Source organism: Monodon monoceros, unplaced genomic scaffold, assembly GCF_005190385.1.
Source record: "Monodon monoceros isolate NGI ecotype Baffin Bay Population unplaced genomic scaffold, NGI_Narwhal_1 Super_Scaffold_13, whole genome shotgun sequence".
Taxonomy (NCBI): Eukaryota; Metazoa; Chordata; class Mammalia; order Artiodactyla; family Monodontidae; genus Monodon; species Monodon monoceros.
In genome coordinates, this window is record NW_021703769.1 from 17,420,934 (window position 1) to 17,439,810 (window position 18,877).

The following is an 18,877-nucleotide window of genomic DNA, read 5'->3' on the forward strand; positions in this document are numbered from 1 at the left end:
TGTTGTTGTCTTATTTTCTTTTCTTTTTTTTCTTTTTTAAATTTTTTTATTGAAGTATAGTTGTTTTACAATATTATATTAGTTTCAGGTATACAGCATAGTGATTCAGTGTTTTTACAGATTGTACTCCATTAAAAGTTATTATAAGATAATGGCTGTGATTCCTTGTGCTGTACAATATATCCTTGTTGCTTATCTATTTTATACATAATAATTTGTATGTCTTAACCCCATACCCCTAATTTGCCCCTCCCTCCTTGCCTCTTCCCTTTGGTAACCACTAGTTTGTTTTCTGTATCTGTGAGTCTGTTTCCATTTTGCATATATATTCATTTGTATTATTTTTTAGATTCCACATATAAGTTTGATTCCTTCTTTATATCTTTAGTTGTGGAAAATCTTTTCTGCTAGTCTTCAGGTCATTCTCATAGATAGCTACTCTGTAAATAGTTGTAATTTTGGTATGCCCATGGGAGGAGCTGAGCTCAGGGTCTTCCGAAACCACCATCTTGGCCACACCTCTTAAGGTTGACCATCTTTTCATGAGTTTATAAACCACTTGTATTTTATCGTTAGTGAAATGTCTAGTCAAATCTTTTGCCAATTTTTAAATTGGGTTGTTAGTGTTTTTATTATTGAGTTGTATTGTGTCATTATGTATGTTAGATATGTCATCATACCTTGCATACCTTGCATACCTTTCAAATGGTTTCTCTCAATATGTAGCTTGTCTTTTCATTGGTTTAATAGTGTCTTTTGAAGTCAATTTTTTTTTAATCTGATAACATCCAATTTATCAGATGCTTGTTTTTTTGAAAAGTCTTCTGGCATTCTGATAGAGATTGTTTTAAATCTATAGATAAATTTGATGAGAATTGCCATCTTAACAATATTGACTATTTCAATCCATAAACAGGGACTGTCTCTTCATTTATTTAGATCTTCATTTTTTTCAGCAGTTTTTTATACTTTTCAGTGTCTAAGTATTTTACATCTTTTGTTTAGATTTATTTTTAGGTATTCTTTCTGATACTATTGTGAATAGAATTGTTTACTTAATTTCATTTTCAGATTGTCCTTTCCTAGTGATAAAGATAATTCATTTTTGTATATTGGTCTTATATCTTGTGACCTTATTGAAATTGTTTTATTTCAAGTTGTGTGTTTGTGTATATTCTTCAGAATTTTCTACATACAGAATAATGTCACCAGCAAGTAAAAAGTTTTACTTCTTCCTTTCAAATCTGGGTACCTTTAATTAATGAATTAACTAGCTTCACTGACTAGAATCTCTAGTACAATGCCTTATTTCATTGGCTTGAATCTCTAGTACAATGTTAAACAGATGTCCTTGTCTTATTCCTGATTTTAAAGGGAAAGCATTCGATCTTTTACCCTTGAGTATGATGTTAGTTTTATGTATTTTGTAGATGGACTTACCAAATTTAGAAAGTTTTTTTTTTTTCTATTCGTAGTTTGTTAGTACTTTTTTATCATAAATATGCATTGGATTTTTTTCAAATGTTTTTTCTGAACTTGTTGAAATTATCATGATGTTTCTTCCCTTTATTTGAAAAATATGGTGTATTGCATTAATTGATTTTGGATATTAAATCAACCTTGCATTCCTGTAATAAATCTCACTTAGTCATGATGTACAATCTTTTTCATATGTTGCTAGATTTAGTTTGCTAATATTTGGTTAAATATTTTTTAGATCTATATTCATGAAGGATAATGCTGTAGTTTACTTTCACTGTAATGTATTACTCTGAAATTTTCTATTTTTTCATGAGTCAGTTTTGGCAAGTTGTCTTTCTACGAATTTATCTATTTCATCTATGTTGTCTATTATTTGGCATAAAGTTTTTCATAGCATTCCCTTGTAATTTTTAAAATTTCTATAGGCTCAGTAGTGATGCCTCCTCTTTCATCCTTGATTTTGTTAGTTTATGTCATAGCTCTTTGTCTTCGGATCAGTATAGAGAAAGAGTTGCCAATTCTGTTGATCTTTTCAAAACCCAACTTTTGTTTCATTAATTTTCACTCTAATTTTTATTCTTGTTTTCTTTCTGCCTATTTAGAGTTTAGTTTGCTCTTATTTTTCTACTGTCTTAAGGTAGATACTTAGATTAATGATTTGAGATCTTTCTTCTTTTCTAACATAGTTATTTAAGGCTATAAATTTTCCTCCAGTCAATACTAAAATTGTTATTGTTGCTAATACTGTTCAGTTTAATCAGTGCTCTTTGGAGAGAGAATGTGCTGAGCTCCTCACTCCACCATTCAAGAAGGCCCACACCCTGATTTTTAAATATGAGGAAGTTGAGGCATATAGAGGTTATTTTAGGTTGGGTTCTTCCAGAAACAGACTCAGAGATGCTGGGTGGGCTTCCACTCCCTACTCTGGACCACCATGGCTTCCCCCATCATGTACAGATGCCTGCTTGCCCTGCCCTGTCTAATGGCTTTAGGACTGAACCATCTGGGAGGGAGCTAGAGCAGGGCAGTTCAGAAATCTTGAACTGTACTTATAAGTTTTGAGGCTGGTTGTAGTGTTGATGAGTTAATTGTGAAACTATTTTGTGTGTGTCATGTGACAATGTATATGAGTAAAATATTGATATTGAAAATGAGGGTTCTTGGTGTAGGGATTTGGAAAAACAAATATGGGAAAGGTAACGAAGAATCTTATATTACTGGATTTGAATTGGCAATACCAGTATGAACTAATCAGTATGAACTTATGATGTTTAAAAAGGTATTTCACAACAAGGTCCTACTGTATAGCACAGGGAACTATATTCAATATCTTGTAATAACCTATAATGGGAAAGAATCTGAAAAAGAATTCACACACACGTATGTATGAGTGAATCACTTTGCTGCACTCCTGAAACTAACACAAAATTGTAAATCAACTATACTTCAATTAGAAACTGTATTCCTTAATTCTGTCCAGTAGAAGGGCATAGAAGCAATTGTATAACAGTACAATGAGCTTACTTGGTGCCCAGAAGTGCCTGATTATGGTTCCAGGGAAGGAGGGCACAGGTGAACCTTGAACATCTTGTGGTGCCTACAAGCAAGGGTGTGCTCAGTGATCATTGGGGCCACCAAAGGATGTGGGAGCTGCCTGAAGGGGCTTCCACTGGACTTAAAACTATTTTTATTTTACACTTACTTAGATATTTTATACTTGTACATATTTATCAACTCCTTGTACCTGTGGCTCTTATATAACTATAAAAGTATAATACTATACTTACTTCAACTATAAAAGTAAATCAAATTTACAAACAAATAAATAATATTATAAAAGAAAAAAAAAGAAATCTTGGTGGAGAAGCCACTGTGATTGATGGGATGTTACCATATGCCTCAGCAGAGTTGGGCTGAAAACAAAGGTTGAAAAATACTTTGCCTAACTGGATCTCTGCTCTTATGCAAGTCCCATGTGGTCATTGGTCATAGGTGCCCTGTAGGGGAACTGTTGGTGCTCATAGAGATCCCCTCATCTCCCCTTTCCTGCAGTGTGCCCATCCTCCATATTCTATGCGCTTTGATGCAAATGGCCCTTGACCGTGACCATCTTTGAAGGGTTGCCGTTAGGCTACCAGAGCCACCTTGTTTGACCCACAAAGTTGGGAGTACCTGGGAGTTTGTCTCTGCAGGAGGGTCCATAACCAATAACTGATTGGTATCAGAGGCTCAAATACCCTTGGCTTGAGATAAGACAAACTGTGGGGTACAGTTTATGCTCCAGAGCTCCCTATGGGATCAGATTGAGTCTGGGACCTTGCCTTGAAGTCATATTCTTACTTAGCTTCTGCCCTGTTCTCTCCTCTTCCCTCACTCCCTTACTGGTTTCTCCTGGGACCACTTCTTTAACAGATTATTTGCATTGAAACTTTAGCTGAGGGTCTGTTTCTAGAAGAACTTGAACTAAAACAAACCTATTTCTGGGAGAACATTGGCTCAAATATGCCACTTTCTGAAGTTGGGCAGCATACCCTCTATCTGTCTTCTGACTTCAACATTCTGAATGGATACAGCCTCTGGCTGGAAACATCTTCCCTGGATATAGAAAGGGCGCCACAGGATGTGTCTATGATGGAGGCATGGGTCTGATAGGTCCCTGGTGCCCCTCAGTGGTACCTGGTCAGAGGAGCGTGAGTCATCCTCTAAACTATTAATTCGGAAAGCAGAGGAGGCATGAGAGTCCAGCGGCAGGGTTCTTCCAAAGCCTGCAGAGGTTCCTGCAGGTTTTGCTCTTAAAGGCATCTAAGGCTATTGACCTCTACGAGCTGGGGTCTTGGACTTTGGACCAGAGTGGAGTATTCTTGTCTCAGGAGACACTGAAACTAAAATATAGAAGTTGCTGGCAAGCCTGGGTCTGAAGAGTCAGGGAGGAGAGGGGAGGGAACGTATCAGTCACTGTAGAAAGAGGATGAACAATGGACATTGACGGTGAGGAAACCAAAGCTAAGGAGGTGAACGAGGTACAAATACCCCTTGGCCTTATGCATTGAGGTGAGGTTGCAGCCTAGCTTTCAGGGTCCCGAAAGAAGAGACCCTTATAATAAATTATGCAGAAAATGTGGTCATAAATGTCCACCTTCTCATTGGGAGAAATAGAGAAGGTATCACAGGAGGGGGAAATGTATGAGTAAACATTGTATGTTGTGAGGTAAGCGTAGAAAAGAATAAGTTATTCTCGTACTATCAGGAATTTTCTACTTTAAAAAAATCCTGTCTCTTTACAAATGATCCTGAATAGTTTATTCTAACCACTTATTTTGCACTAGAGATAATGACTTGGGCTGGGGGGAGTGGGTAGTCTCATTTAGGTATGATTTAATCATCACCAGCGAGCTGAAAAGATCTTCGATAAATATATTTTCAAGAGAATGCTGATGAGAATGAAGTTACCTCAGAAACAAAAATAATGCCCCCTCTCTCGTTTTTCTCCCACCACTTCCTACAGTATGTAGTTCAGGGACAGGAAAGTCGCATAACTTGCTCGGCCACTTCTTACCTCCTTCCCCTTAGTCAGAACTCCCAGATCTTTGAGAGAGGCTGCATTCCCTGGCAAAAAAGGATTTATATGACGAAATGGTTTACAGCTTTCTGGCTGCAATTGTAGATTTGCCTCTGAATGGACAGACTACAGACACAGTGGGCCTCGGGAAGCTGCTGGGTGTGCTCTGGCACATTGATCCCAATTGTATGTGAACCATATGTTGACAACACAGTTTAACCCCAAAAATGTCCTTTGCTAGTCTTTGTGATTTCAGACGAGGCTGGGTGGAATAGAGCTATGCAGTTTCAGCTGCCAAGCAAAAAAAATGCTTGGAAGGCCCTCTGCACATTTTGTTGGCTTATGGAAGAAGGAAGGTAGAGAAAAAGAAAGGATACTGAACTGACTGTGGGTCTGGATTTCTACTTTTGCTGCAGTTTGACACCCATGTGGCACTCAGCCTCTCAGCCTCAGTTTCCTCCTCTGTAATCGGGCTGCTGAGTTGGTTGAATTGACAAGTGAGTCCTCAATAATCACATTGGTGGGGAGGAGGGGGCAGTGGGGTCTCAGACTGACCCCTGGAGCGATGATTTGCCTCTCTGTAGCCCTTGGCAGCATTCACGTGTCAGAGCTCAATGAAGACCCCACTGCTTGGCTGTCCATGACTGCAGAATCTCATGCCACTCATGGGCAGCCCTCGGGCCAGCCTTGTGACGCTTCTTGATCCATCCCGTTATCGGAGGGACAGGGACAACAGAATGATTCTAGGAAGTGGAATCCAGCCCCAGTGAAGCTCCCAAGGTTTTGGGGTAAGGATGACAGAAGGATTCAAGGGTGGCATGAGAGTTCTGGGCTGAGAAACAGAGACAGAGGTCTTCTCGTGTGGGTGGGATTAACCCAAGTGGTGATTAGGGATAGGCTGGGCCTCAGGGGAAAACAGGGACCCATAGCTCTTTTCAACGTCCTGCTTCTAGGGATGAGGCTGTTGGTCCCTCCCGACCTGGTCAAGAGGGCATGAGGGCTGGATCGGTTGAGTGCCCCCCAAGCCCAGTGTAGAGTATTGTAGGTGCTATTGCAAGCATGGACAGGTGAACCCAAGAGGCTGTTGCTCCTTTTCTCTTAATTCCTTTTTGCCCTTTCCCTCATAGATTAGAGTCACATGAGTAATGGACCCTCAACAAGTAGTCCTTAGCACACTAGCCAGCTTCAGTTTTACTCGAGATTCTTGTTATATGTAAAGTAATACAGGTCCTGAAAACTGGCATAGGTGCTCCTCCACTCTCACCCCATGACCTCAGTTTGGGACTTGGGTCTTTGTGCTGTTTTTCAGGGACTGTTTTGAACTTGTCCTGATAAACATAGTGATGGTACCATTGAAAAAGACCTCAGAGTTGAGGATAGGATGAATAGTAAAGTCATAATTTAATTTAATTATTTGTTGACTTCAGTTTTTTTGTTGTTTGCGGTACGCGGGCCTCTCACTGCTGTGGCCTCTCCCGTTGCGGAGCACAGGCTCCGGACGCGCAGGCTCAGCGGCCATGGCTCACGGGCCCAGCCGCTCCGCGGCATGTGGGATGTTCCCGGACCGGGGCACGAACCCGTGTCCCCTGCATCGGCAGGCGGACTCTCAACCACTGCGCCACCAGGGAAGCCCTGTTGACTTCAGTTTTATATACACACTTGGATGTCTCACACACACACAAATACATACACACACTTTGGGCTGTTGGAGACACTCACTCAGATTTCATACACACTTATTTAGGTGTCCGAACACTCAGGTTCACACTTGTCTGGATGTTACCCCCGCTCATTCAGAGAGTATACATGTTCGCTCAGCTTTCAGACACCCAGGTCCTACAGATCCTCATTTGGACATCGTTCACACTCAGATGTAGTTTGTACTCCCAGAGAGGTTGGCCACATTCACTCACATGTCACTCACAGGCACTCTGGGCTGTTGAGTTCTTGTCCAGATGTGCACAGCAGATAGCAGGCATCTCATTGAGCTGTTGCTCACCTCCACTCCCATATCACTCATCCAGGGACAGCACTCACATGCCCATTTGTTTCCCATCCACATTGCTGACCGTCCCCATGCTCAAGGAGATCCAGGGGAAGACTTGACACATTGATTGTGTCATGTTTCCTTGGGTCAGTCCCTCTGTAGCCTTTTTTCCTTAATTAAGTAATCCTGTACCTCTGTCTCCACCGAGTTGTGCTTCTTAACCAGGTGTCTTTAGATGGGTAGCCTGATTGAAGAATGGTAGCACTCACCACGTTCCATTTTTATAAACCATGTGTTCGTTCACTGTGTCATCTTTAAATGACTGGTTTGAGGCCATTGCTGCAATCACTTCGTTAATTTGCAAAAGTTCCCGGAGGTACTCTTTGGATAATTGGCTTAAATCATGAGTCCCAGAGATATGTGCAATAAAGATCTTAAAAAAGAAAAAAAAAAAGAGCATTTATTCAAGAGAACTACATACTGTGGGCATTTGAAGAGATAGTAAAATGTTATCAAAATTCACAAAATTTAGGATAACTTTTATAAAAGGAGCCTACACAGTTGGCATGCAGTTGGTGTTTTAAAAAGGCTCGGTCATCTCTCTTCACACATTGACACCTTCTTACAGTCCTTCTAAGTTGAAGGGAATGTGTGAGATCACTAGACAGGAGCTCAGAAGAATCGCTGTTTATCTTGATTAGGGTTTCTGCATCCTGTCAGGTTGGGTTTCATGCTTATTTTCAATTTTAGTTCAATTTGGTCCATTTGAACAGGCATTCACTGATCACTATGTAGGTATCAGGCAACCAGCTGAGCAGTCTGTGGATGGAGGAGAGTGATACAGAGATAACAAAGCCACAACTTCCACTGCCTAAAAGGTCACAGTCTAGACCTAGAAACGGCAGTTCCATGCTTATGTTATTGCCGTCCCGAGCAGATAGCCATTAACGAACAGTGGAGGAGTGAAGTAGGGGGAAAGTCATTCAGATTTGGAGGATCTATACCGGCTTCATAGAGGAGATGAAAGATAGGCTTAGCCTTTAGAGAAAGGCTTCCACAGGCAGAAGTTGAATGAGAGGGCATTGCAGATGGAGGAAGCATGAACTGGTGATGGCATAGGCTGGGATCCAAAGGAGGTTTGTGCGATAGCGTGGGGTCTGCAGCAGCTGCAATGAGGGGTTTACCATAAGACTGTCTGAGGGGTAGACTAGAAGCCAGACAAAGTGCCCCAAAGGTCAGGATGAGGATTCTAGATTGTCTCGTTTGAAGAACGGAGAGCCTATGAACGTGCTTGAAGAGGGACAGTGTATGTTCAGGAAGGTCAGTGGATTGACTGGTGAGTTGATCCAATCAATTAGAGGCAAAGAGACTAGCTGAGTTCAGCTAAGAGGTGGGGAAGTGCCCAACCTCAACAGTTTGATGGGAGGAGAAAAAAAGGGAGGGGCAGGTTCAGATTGCTGATATCAAGTCAACAGAGCTTGGTGATCAAAGCAGAGTGCAAACCAAGGATACAGGAAATGAGAATGAGCCCCGTCTTCAAGATCTGGCCACTTGATGAGCAGTGCTACCCTCACTAAGGAAAGAAATGGAGAAGAGGAACATACAGGTTTGTAGGGGTTGAAACTGAGTTGCATTTTTGGACATATGCAGTGTGAGCTGGCTTTGGAGCATCTAAATGGAAATCTGTTTCTACAAAGCAGCGGGTTTATAAGTCTGAAGCTCAGGAGGGAGGTTTAAGTTGCAGACAGAAGTGACGATGATAAAAGTTCATCCCTCCAGGGGGTTGCTCATCTGCCTCTCCTCTTTCCTGTCCAGTGTTTATCAGCTGGTTGTCAAGGAGGAGCGACTTCAGAAGTCACGGAGGGCAGCTGACATCATTGAGTGCTTTTCGGTGCCGGTGAGCTATAGGAATGCCTCCAGCCTCGATTCTCTACACTACTTTGCTGCTGAATTGAAGCCTGCCAACCTGCCTGTCACCCAGCCATTTACAGTGGGTGACAACAAGACATACAATGGCTACTGGAACCCACCTCTTTCCCCTCTGAAAAGCTACAGCATCTACTTCCAGGCACTCAGCAAAGCAAATGGAGTAAGTATGGCCATATGGAGGCCATGTCTTGCCTTGTTTTTCCATTCTTAAATGAGAAGGCAGCATGGCTTTAGAGCAGAGGTTGACAAACTAAGGCCCGTGGACCAAATCATCCTGACCCATGCCTTTTTTTGTGAGTAAAGGGTTGTTGGGTTTTGGTTTTTGGTTTTTCATACAGTGACGCCTATTCATTTCCATGGTCTGTAACTGCTTTGATGCTACAGCAGTACACTTGAGTAGTTGAGACAGACTGTGTGCTGCATAAAGCCTAAAATATTTACTATATGGCCCTTTACAGAAAAAAATTCTGAGACCCCTGTATTAGAGGATAGAAAGGTGTTTCACTTGGGCAAATCATATGCAGATCTAAGACTTAATTTCCTCATCTATAAAAGAATACCTATAAATTTGATATCTGTTAATGCACTAAACATGTTTTAGTTAATCAGTGACTGCTGACCCCTTTGTCATTACCGTTAGTCACATTAGGAAGTATTTTTCTCCCAAAGACAAGGTAACCTTTTTGTGTCAAATATTTTTTTGGTTACTGAGGAGTGCCAGTCATAACATTACAAAATCACAGGGCTGTAAAGGATCTGAAAGGTCATCCAATGTCTCCCTCCCTCCCCCTACATACAAAACCGTGCTTCAGTCAATATTACAATATCACAGTTAACTGATGTTAATAATTATTCTTTTTTTTAATTGAAGTATAGTTGATTTACAATGTTGTGTTACTTTCTAGTGTACAGCAAAGTGATTCAGTTATATATACATATTCTTTTTCATTATGGTTTATTACAGGATATTGTAACTAGTTCCCTGCACTATACACTGGTACCTTGTTGTTTATCTGTCTTATGTATAGTAATGTATCTGTTAATCCCAAAGTCCTCCAACCGCTTTCCTCTTTGGTAACCATAAGTTTGTTTTCTATGTCTGTGGGTCTATTTCTGTTTTGTAAATAAGTTGATTGTATCATTTTTTTAGATTCCACATATAAGTAATACCATATGATATTTGTCTTTCTCTTTCTGACTTACTTCACTTAGTATGACAATGTCTAGGTCCATCCATGTTGCTGCAAATGGCATTATTTCATTCTTTTTTATGGCTGAGTAGTATTTCATTGTGTGTGTGTGTGTGTGTGTATATATATATATATATATATATATATATATATATATACACATATATATTACATCTTCTTTATCCATTCAAATGATGAACATTTAGGTTGCTTCCATGTCTTGGCTATTGTAAATAATGCTGCTATCAACATTAGGATGCAGGTATCTTTCTGAATTAAGGTTTTCTCTGGATATATGCCCAGGAGAGGGATTGCTGGATCATATGGCAACTCTATTTTTAGTTTTTTAAGGAACCTCCATATTGTTCTCCATAGTGGCTGCACCAATTTACATTCCCACAAACAGGGTAGGAGGGTTCCCTTTTCTCTACATGCTCTCCAGCATTTATTTGATGATGTTAGTGCTTATTCTTGAATACCTCCAATGACAGAGAACTCACTTCTTTATGTGGTAACTTTGCTGATCTTTGTGGGGGCTGTGGCTCTAAGAAAGCTTTTTTTTAACTGACTTTAATATATCGTTTATTGTAGCTTCTACCCATTGCTCTTGATCCATACTTTTAGGTCCCAGTAGAACCAGTGCAATCACCTTCTCAGGTGGCATTTTTTTTCAGTTACATAAGAACTTTTCCACCATTCACTTCCCCTCTATACACACAGACTCATCTGGTCTTATATTCGCAAGCTAACTATCTTTAAGTTCCTCTTATACTCAAGTGTTTTCCATCTAGGATGCTTTTGTGGGCATGTTTTGTTTCAGGTTGCCATATTTCATTCAACAAATAGATAATGAACAGTGACGTTTGCTAAACCCGATAGTTCATATTAAGATTATGTAGTATGTGCCCTCAAAGAGCTTCTATAAATGTAAGGGAATCTTATGTGCCATGTTCCACAGTGTTTCTGGAGAAGTGAGAGGCTCACTGGAGAAGGGAAAGCTGAGACAGAAGCAAGATTTGCTAAAGTTCTTACAGAACAGCCTGTGGCCAAGATAGTCTAGTCTGTCAGTGGCAGTCATTACCTTATGAGAAACCTGGATTGAGAAACTAATTAACATTTAAAATGTCCACATACCCATTTAGATTCCACATTGGTATTTCAGTTCTGCATTCATTACTGGTTCAAGCAACATTCCTCACAGAGAGTATAAAACTACAAAAAGAAGCCAGACTGCCTTCCACCTGTCCATCTGGTCTTACCTCTGCATGCAACACTCTGATGTATTGTGGAGGAAGACATATAAAGATGGCCAGAAGCATCTGGGAGCTCATCTTCTTCTTGGTTCTCTGCATCCCATATGAGCCAGTTTCTTGGTTCAGCACAACCCTGAGAAGGGATGGCTTTCCCTGCTCTTGGCAACATATCAAGAGGTGCTGTTGGGTTTCCATGCTGTGGAGCAGAGTCGTAGCTTCATTCGATTCACCTGCTATCGCATTCCTACCAAGATTCTCCTGAAAACCCAGCAACAGACCAAGTTTGTAGAACCCAGGGAACTAGAAGATGGACCCCAGGAGAGATTTCCCCAACCTGAGCATGGTAGGTCCTAGAAGAACAGCAGATGAGGCAGGAAGATTGCTGGAGGTCTTGCCCCCCAGACATCGTATAATAGAAACCGTTTTCAAGACATGAGGTTTTGCCATTGGGCAAAAGTCACCCCACTGTGAAGCTGCCTCATCTAAGAAGCAGTTTCTACTACTGCTTCCGAGATAAACAAAGCCATTTAGTTACTCATGCCTCTGATCCCACCCCGTGTGTACACCCATTTGGGAGCTAAGGTTTGCTGTAATGAAACACAAGCAGGAATGGAACTGGGTGGGTGCTTATGCCAGGTGTCTTGAGGGTATAGTCGGCCTCACAGGAACAGAGAGGAAAAAGCTTTGGGAGCTGGCACTCAGAGTATTGTATTTTTCTAGCAAGAGAAAAACCACACACCATTTCAAATTACTGTGTAGTACTAAGTTTTACCGAAAAGAGTTGGGTGAAAGGGACACAGGAGCAGGAAAGTCATTCTCGGCCTAACACATCTCTGCTTGGCCCCCTCAGATTTCACCATATCATAAAGGGCGGAAGACAATGCAGTTAAGCCTGGAGGATTTTTGAGGAGATGTTATAACCCACAAATTTCTTACCAGCCAAGTTGTTGTTCTTGTGTAAATGCATCAGAAAGACATTCTCACCATCCTGAGGGTCCCACAGGTCCTGCTTCTAATAAATCATTCAAAGAGCAACTGACCAAGCAATGAATCAAAATAAAGAAATCAAGAATAGAGAAATATGAAATAAAAAGACCCACAGTGAGCATGGAAACTAATTAAATTTCACATTAAAGCTAAATAATTGCTCTAAACATGTTACAAAGAGGTTAATATTAAAAGCAATTGCTTAAAGAAAAGATGTATAATGTAAAAAGTTAACGGTTGTGATCTGGGTCTGTAATTCACTCTTATGTCAACAAAAACTAAGAAAGAGTTGGAGGATTGATGAATGTAAATAAAAATCTGCTAATTATCCCACTTTAGACAGGATAGAATAGCTAATGACTATTTTATTTTTGATACTAAGATTTTTTTTAGGTATACTTTTTTGGAACATAAAGGCAGCCTTCCAATCTATCATAGAAAAGCCAGAAGACAACAATCTGCAAAGAAAAGGGCGAGAAATAAAGGAAACTATAAGTAAACATGAAAACCAGCAACTGTAAAGCAGGCCAGAAACAGAAGCACTGTATTTTTTTTTAAGTGATGCTTTACTCCCTTCAGAAAGGGGTAAAATGTCTTGAGTCAAGTAAAAACCAGAATTCAGCAAATCTGTATCACTAGAAGATTAAAAACAAAGGTTAGGGCAAAGTTATATTACATTTAAAAAATTAAAGGAAAGCAGAAATGGGCATTGGTTGCAGGATGGTTGTGGGCAAGGTTGAATGATTTACTGTCAGTCCATTTCATTGCTTCCAATCCCATCTACAAGTTTCAGTCAAAACAGAGTAAGAGAATTTTAGGGTTCAGATATATTTATTCTGTGAATAGTAAAGATGTTTTTTCAGCTTAGCAGAGTGGCTAAATATTCAGCCTTTACAATCAGACTGCCTATACACAAAACCCTAGTAACTGTGTGACTTTAAGTAACCTACTAAAAGAGTTAGATGTGACTGATTAATTAATTAAGGAAACATCTAGCAAGCACACACTCTATGTCCCCGCCCCACCCCAAAAAAGGCACCTTTTTTGAGTGCTGGGAATAAAACAGTAAGCCAAACAGACAAAAAATCCCTGCCCTCATAGCATTTACATTCTAGTAGGGGAGAGACCAAAAATAAATAAGTAAAATCATGTGTCAAATAATTAGTCATTAGGTTTAGAAATGTGGAGGTCACTCATTAAATCTTGACTGTTATTAGGATGGGAGTAAAGACATTTTATAAACTCTACAGTGAACTATATAAATGTGGAGTAATTTAATCCAGCCCTGTAAAAACCATGGAGAGTCCGAGTATGATGTCCGTTATGAAGCATGGTCCTCAGAGTCCTCACAGGCACCTTCATGAAGTGTGAGTTGTTCACAGGCACTTGCGTTTGGAATTTTGATCAGATTAGTATTGGGTTGGCCCCAAAGTTCGTTTGGGTTTTTCCATAGCATCTTATGGAAAAACCCGAACGAGATTTTGGGCCAACCCAATATCCCATTTACCCATCTGTGCTTTCTTACAGATAACAAGGTCAGTCCCACCTGTTGAAGCACTGTCTTTGGTGCTGAATTCTCAGCACCTGTCTTTCTTGCGAATCAGGCCATATTGTAACTATTTGTTTTGGATACAACAATATTACAGATCTACAGCGGTTAAGAACTGGATGATTTTGAGGTGTCATCTAATCTACACCAGAAGCCAACATAGAAATCTCTAATAAAGTGTTCTTGGCAAGGCATTATATAGCCTCAGCTTGACCACTGCAGTTCTTTGGAGGGAAAGAGTTGATTCCTTTGTTGAACAAGAAAAATTGTTAGAACTTTCTCCTTTCTATAAAGCCAAATTCTGTCCCCTTAACTCTCTACTCTTGGACACCTGTATTGATTTGAACAAATCAAATCATTCTTTACCATGTCAGCCTTTTGGAGAAAATACGACAGTATCAACTACCATCCCTGGCCACCTAGGCCATCTCTCATTGATATTTAATATGCAATTACTTCTGTTTCTCACATGGCATGATTTCTGTATCTCTTTCATCCTGTTTATTCTGTTCTCTCATAGAGACTCCTTTTTTCCAATGCCTTCCTTAAAAAGGGGTAACCAGAACCTAGCATTGTACTGCAGATATAGTTAGACCATTCCTGCTACATTTCAACTACCCCTCCTCTCTTGACTATTTTCTAAGACATTATTTCTCATACATTCCGAGATATTATTCTCACTTCAGGGACCTCTTGCAGGCTGCTGTATTATCCACGTCTGTCTTCTTCATTCTTTGAAGAACTAGTACCTTCTCAGTTTTTAGGCCTCATCTTCAATGTCATATCCTTTGGGAACTTTCCAATCATATTATCTAAGAGCCATCCACACCAATACTCACTATATGTTAACCTGTTGTTTTTATTTAAAACATTGTGCATATTTTTCTAACATCTTTATTACAGTATAACTGCTTAACAGTGGTGTGTTAGTTCCTGCTGTATAACAAAGTGAATCAGCCATACGTATATATATATATCCCCATATCCCCTCCCTCTGGTGTCTCCGCCCAGCCTCCCTATCCCACCCCTCTAGGTGGTCACAAGGCATGGAGCTGATTGCCCTGTGCTATGCGGCTGCTTCCTATTAGCTATCTGTTTTACATTTGGTAGTGTATATATGTCACTGCCACTCTCTCACTTCATCCCAGCTTACTCTTCCCTCTCCCCGTGTCCTAAGGTCCATTCTCTACATCTGCGTCTTTACTCCTGTCCTGCCCCTAGGTTCTTCAGAACCATTTTTTTCTTTTTTTTTAGATTCCATATATATGTGTTAGCATATGGTATTTGTTTTTCTCTTGCTGAGTTACATCACCCTGTATGACAGGCTTTGGTCCATCCACCTCACTACAAATAACTCAATTTCATTTCTTTTTATGGCTGAGTAATATTCCATTGTATATATGTGCCACATCTTCTTTATCCATTCATCTGTCTGTGGACACTTAGGTTGCTTCCATGTCCTGGCTATTGTAAATAGAGCTGCAGTGAACACTGTGGTACATGACTCTTTTTGAATTACGGTTTTCTCAGGGTATATGCCCAGCAGTGGGATTGCGGGGTCATATGGTAGTTCTATTTTTAGTTTTTAAAGGAACCTCCATACTGTTCTCCATAGTGGCTGTATCAATTTACATTCCCACCAACAGTGCAGGAGGGTTCCCTTTTCTCCACACCCCCTCCAGCATTTATTGTTTGTAGATATTTTGATGATGGCCATTCTGACCAGTGTGAGGTGATACCTCATTGTGGTTTTGATTTGCATTTCTCTAATGGTTAGTGATGTTGAGCATCCTTTCATGCCTTTGTTGGCAATGTGTATATGTTCTTTGGAGAAATGTCTATTTAGGTCTTCTGCACATTTTTGGACTCAGTTGTTTGTTCTTTTCATATTGATCTTCATGAGCTGCTTGTATATTTTGGAGATTAATCCTTTGTCAGTTGCTTCATTTGCAAATATTTTCTCCCATTCTGTGGGTTGTCTTTTCATCTTGTTTATGGTTTCCTTTGCTGTGCAAAAGCTTTTAAGTTTCATTAGGTCCCATTTGTTTATTTTTGTTTTTATTTCCATTTCTCTAGGAGGTGGGTCAAAAAGGATCTTGCTGTGATTTATGCCTTAGAGTGTTCTGCCTATGTTTTCCTCTAAGAGTTAGATAGTTTCTGGCCTTACATTTAGGTCTTTAATCCATTTTGAGATTATTTTTGTGTATGGTGTTAGGGAGTGATCTAATCTCATACTTTTACATGTACCTGTCCAGTTTTCCCAGCACCACTTATTGAAGAGGCTGTCCTTTCTCCACTGTACATTCCTGCCTCCTTTATCAAAGATAAGGTGACCATATGTGCGTGGGTTTAGCTCTGAGCTTTCTATCCTGTTCCATTGATCTGTCTTTCTGTTTTTGTGCCAGTACCATACTGTCTTGATTACTGTAGCTTTGTAGTATAGTCTGAAGTCAGGGAGCCTGATTCCTCCAGCTCCGTTTTTTGTTCTCAAGGTTGCATTGACTATTCAGGGTCTTTTGTGTTTCCATACAAATTGTGAAATTTTTTGTTCTAGTTCTGTGAAAAATGCCATTGGTAGTTTGATAGGGATTGCACTGAATCTGTAGATTGCTTTGGGTAGTATAGTCATTTTCACAGTATTGATTCTTCCAATCCAAGAACATGGTATATCTCTCCATCAGTTTGTATCACCTTTAATTTCTTTCATCAGTATCTGATAGTTTTCTGCATACAGGTCTTTTGTCTCCTTAGGTAGGTTTATTCCTAGGTATTTTATTCTTTTTGTTGCAGTGGTAAATGGGAGTGTTTCCTTACTTTCTCTTTCAGATTTTTTATCATTAGTGTATAGGAATGCAAGAGATTTCTGTGCATTAATTTTGTATCCTGCGATTTTACCAAATTCATTGATTAGCTCTAGTAGTTTTCTGGTAGCATCTTTAGGATTCTCTATGTATAATATCATGTCATCTGCAAACAGTGACAGTTTTACTTCTTTTCCGATTTGGATTTCTTTTAGTTCTTTTTCTTCTCTGATTGCTGTGGCTAAAACTTCCAAAATTATCTTGAATAATAGTGGTGAGTGGGCAACCTTGTCTTGTTCCTGATCTTAGTGGAAATGGTTTCAGTTTTTCACCATTGAGAGTGATGTTGGTTGTGGGTTTGTCATATATTGCCTTTATTATGTTGAGGTAAGTTCCCTCTATGCCTACTTTCTGAAGGGTTTTTATCATAAATGGGTGTTGAATTTTGTCAAAAGCTTTTTCTGCATCTTTTGAGATGATCATATGTTTTTTCTCCTTCAGTTTGTTAATATGGTTTATCACATTGATTGAAGAATCCATGCATTCCTGGGATAAACCCCATTTGATCATGGTGATTGATCCTTTTAATGTGCTGTTGGATTCTGTTTGTTAGTATTTTGTTGAGGATTTTTGCATCTATGTTCATCAGTGATATTGGCCTGTAGTTTTCTTTATTTTGTGACATCTTTGTCTCGTTTTGGTAAAGGGTGATGGTGGCCTCTTCAAATGAGTTTGTGAGTGCCCCTCCCTCTGCTATATTTTGGAAGAGTTTGAGAAGAAAAGGTGTTAGCTCTTCTCTAAATATTTGATAGAATTCACCTGTGAAGCCGTCCAGTCCTGGGCTTTTGTTGTTGGAAGATTTTTAATCAGTTTCAATTTCAGTGCTTGTGATTGCTCTGTTTATATTTTCTATTTCTTCCTGGTTCAGTCTTGGAAGGTTGTGCTTTTCTCAGCATTTGTCCATTTCTTCCAGGTTGTCCATTTTATTGCCACACAGTTGCCTGTAGTAATCTCTCATAATCCTTTGTATTTCTGCAGTGTCAGTTGTTACTTCTCCTTTTTGTTTCTAATTCTATTGATTTGAGTCTTCTCCCTTTTTTTCTTGATGAGTCTGGGTGATGGTTTATCAATTTTGTTTATCTTCTCAAAGAACCAGCTTTTAGTTCTATTGATCTTTGCTATTGTTTCCTTCATTTCTTTTTCATTTATTTCTGATCTGATCTTTATGCTTTCTTTCCTTCTGCTAACTTAGGGGGTTTTTTGTTCTTCTTTCTCTAATTGCTTTAGGTATAATGTTATATTCTTTATTTGAGATGTTTCTTCTTTCTTGAGGTAGGATTGTATTGCTATAAGCTTCCCTCTTAGAACTGCTTTTGCTGCATCCCATAGGTTTTGCGTTGTCATTTTCTCATTGTCTTTTGTTTCTAGGTATTTTTTGATTTCCTCTTTGATTTCTTCAGTGATCTCTTGGTTATTTAGTAGTGTATTGTTTAGCCGCCATGTGTTTGTATTTTTTACAGATTTTTTTCCTGTAATTGATATATAGTCTCATAGTGTTGTGGTCAGAAAAGATACTTGATACAATTTCAGTTTTCTTAAATTTACCAAGGCTTGATTTGTGACCCAAGATATGAACTGTCCTGGAGAATGTTCCATGAGTCCTTGAGAAGTAAGTGTATTCTGTTGTTTTTGGATGGAATGTCCTATAAGTATCAATTAAGTCCATCTTGTTTAATGTGTCATTTAAAGCCTGTGTTTCCTTATTTATTTTCACCTTGGATGATCTGTCCATTGGTGAAAGTGGGGTATTAAAGTCCCCTACTATGATTGTGTTACTGTCAATTTCTCCTTTTATGGCTGTTAGCATTTGCCTTATGTATTGAGGTGCTCCTATGTTGGGTGCATAAATATTTACAATTACTATTTCTTTTTCTTGGATTGATCCCTTGATCATTATGTAGTGTCCTTCTTTGTCTCTTGTAATAGTCTTTATTTTAAAGTCTATTTTGTCTGATGTGAGAATTGCTACTCTAGCTTTCTTTTGTTTTCCGTTTGTATGGAATATCTTTTTCCATCCCCTCACTTTCAGTCTGTATATGTCCCTAGGTCTGAAATGGGTCTCTTTTAGACGGCATATATA

At 39.4% G+C, this 18,877-nt stretch overlaps 1 protein-coding gene across 2 annotated transcripts in view; it reads left to right on the plus strand.

Annotated features, from left to right (window-relative positions):
- Positions 1–18,877, plus strand: part of PTPRT (protein tyrosine phosphatase receptor type T) — a 1,065,023-nt gene that overhangs the window by 824,308 nt on the left and 221,838 nt on the right. For both annotated transcript variants that reach the window (XM_029221736.1, XM_029221738.1), the window contains exon 12: positions 8,844–9,117. In XM_029221736.1, the coding sequence (XP_029077569.1) occupies positions 8,844–9,117 (274 nt within the window). The remainder of the gene's footprint in view (positions 1–8,843; positions 9,118–18,877) is intronic.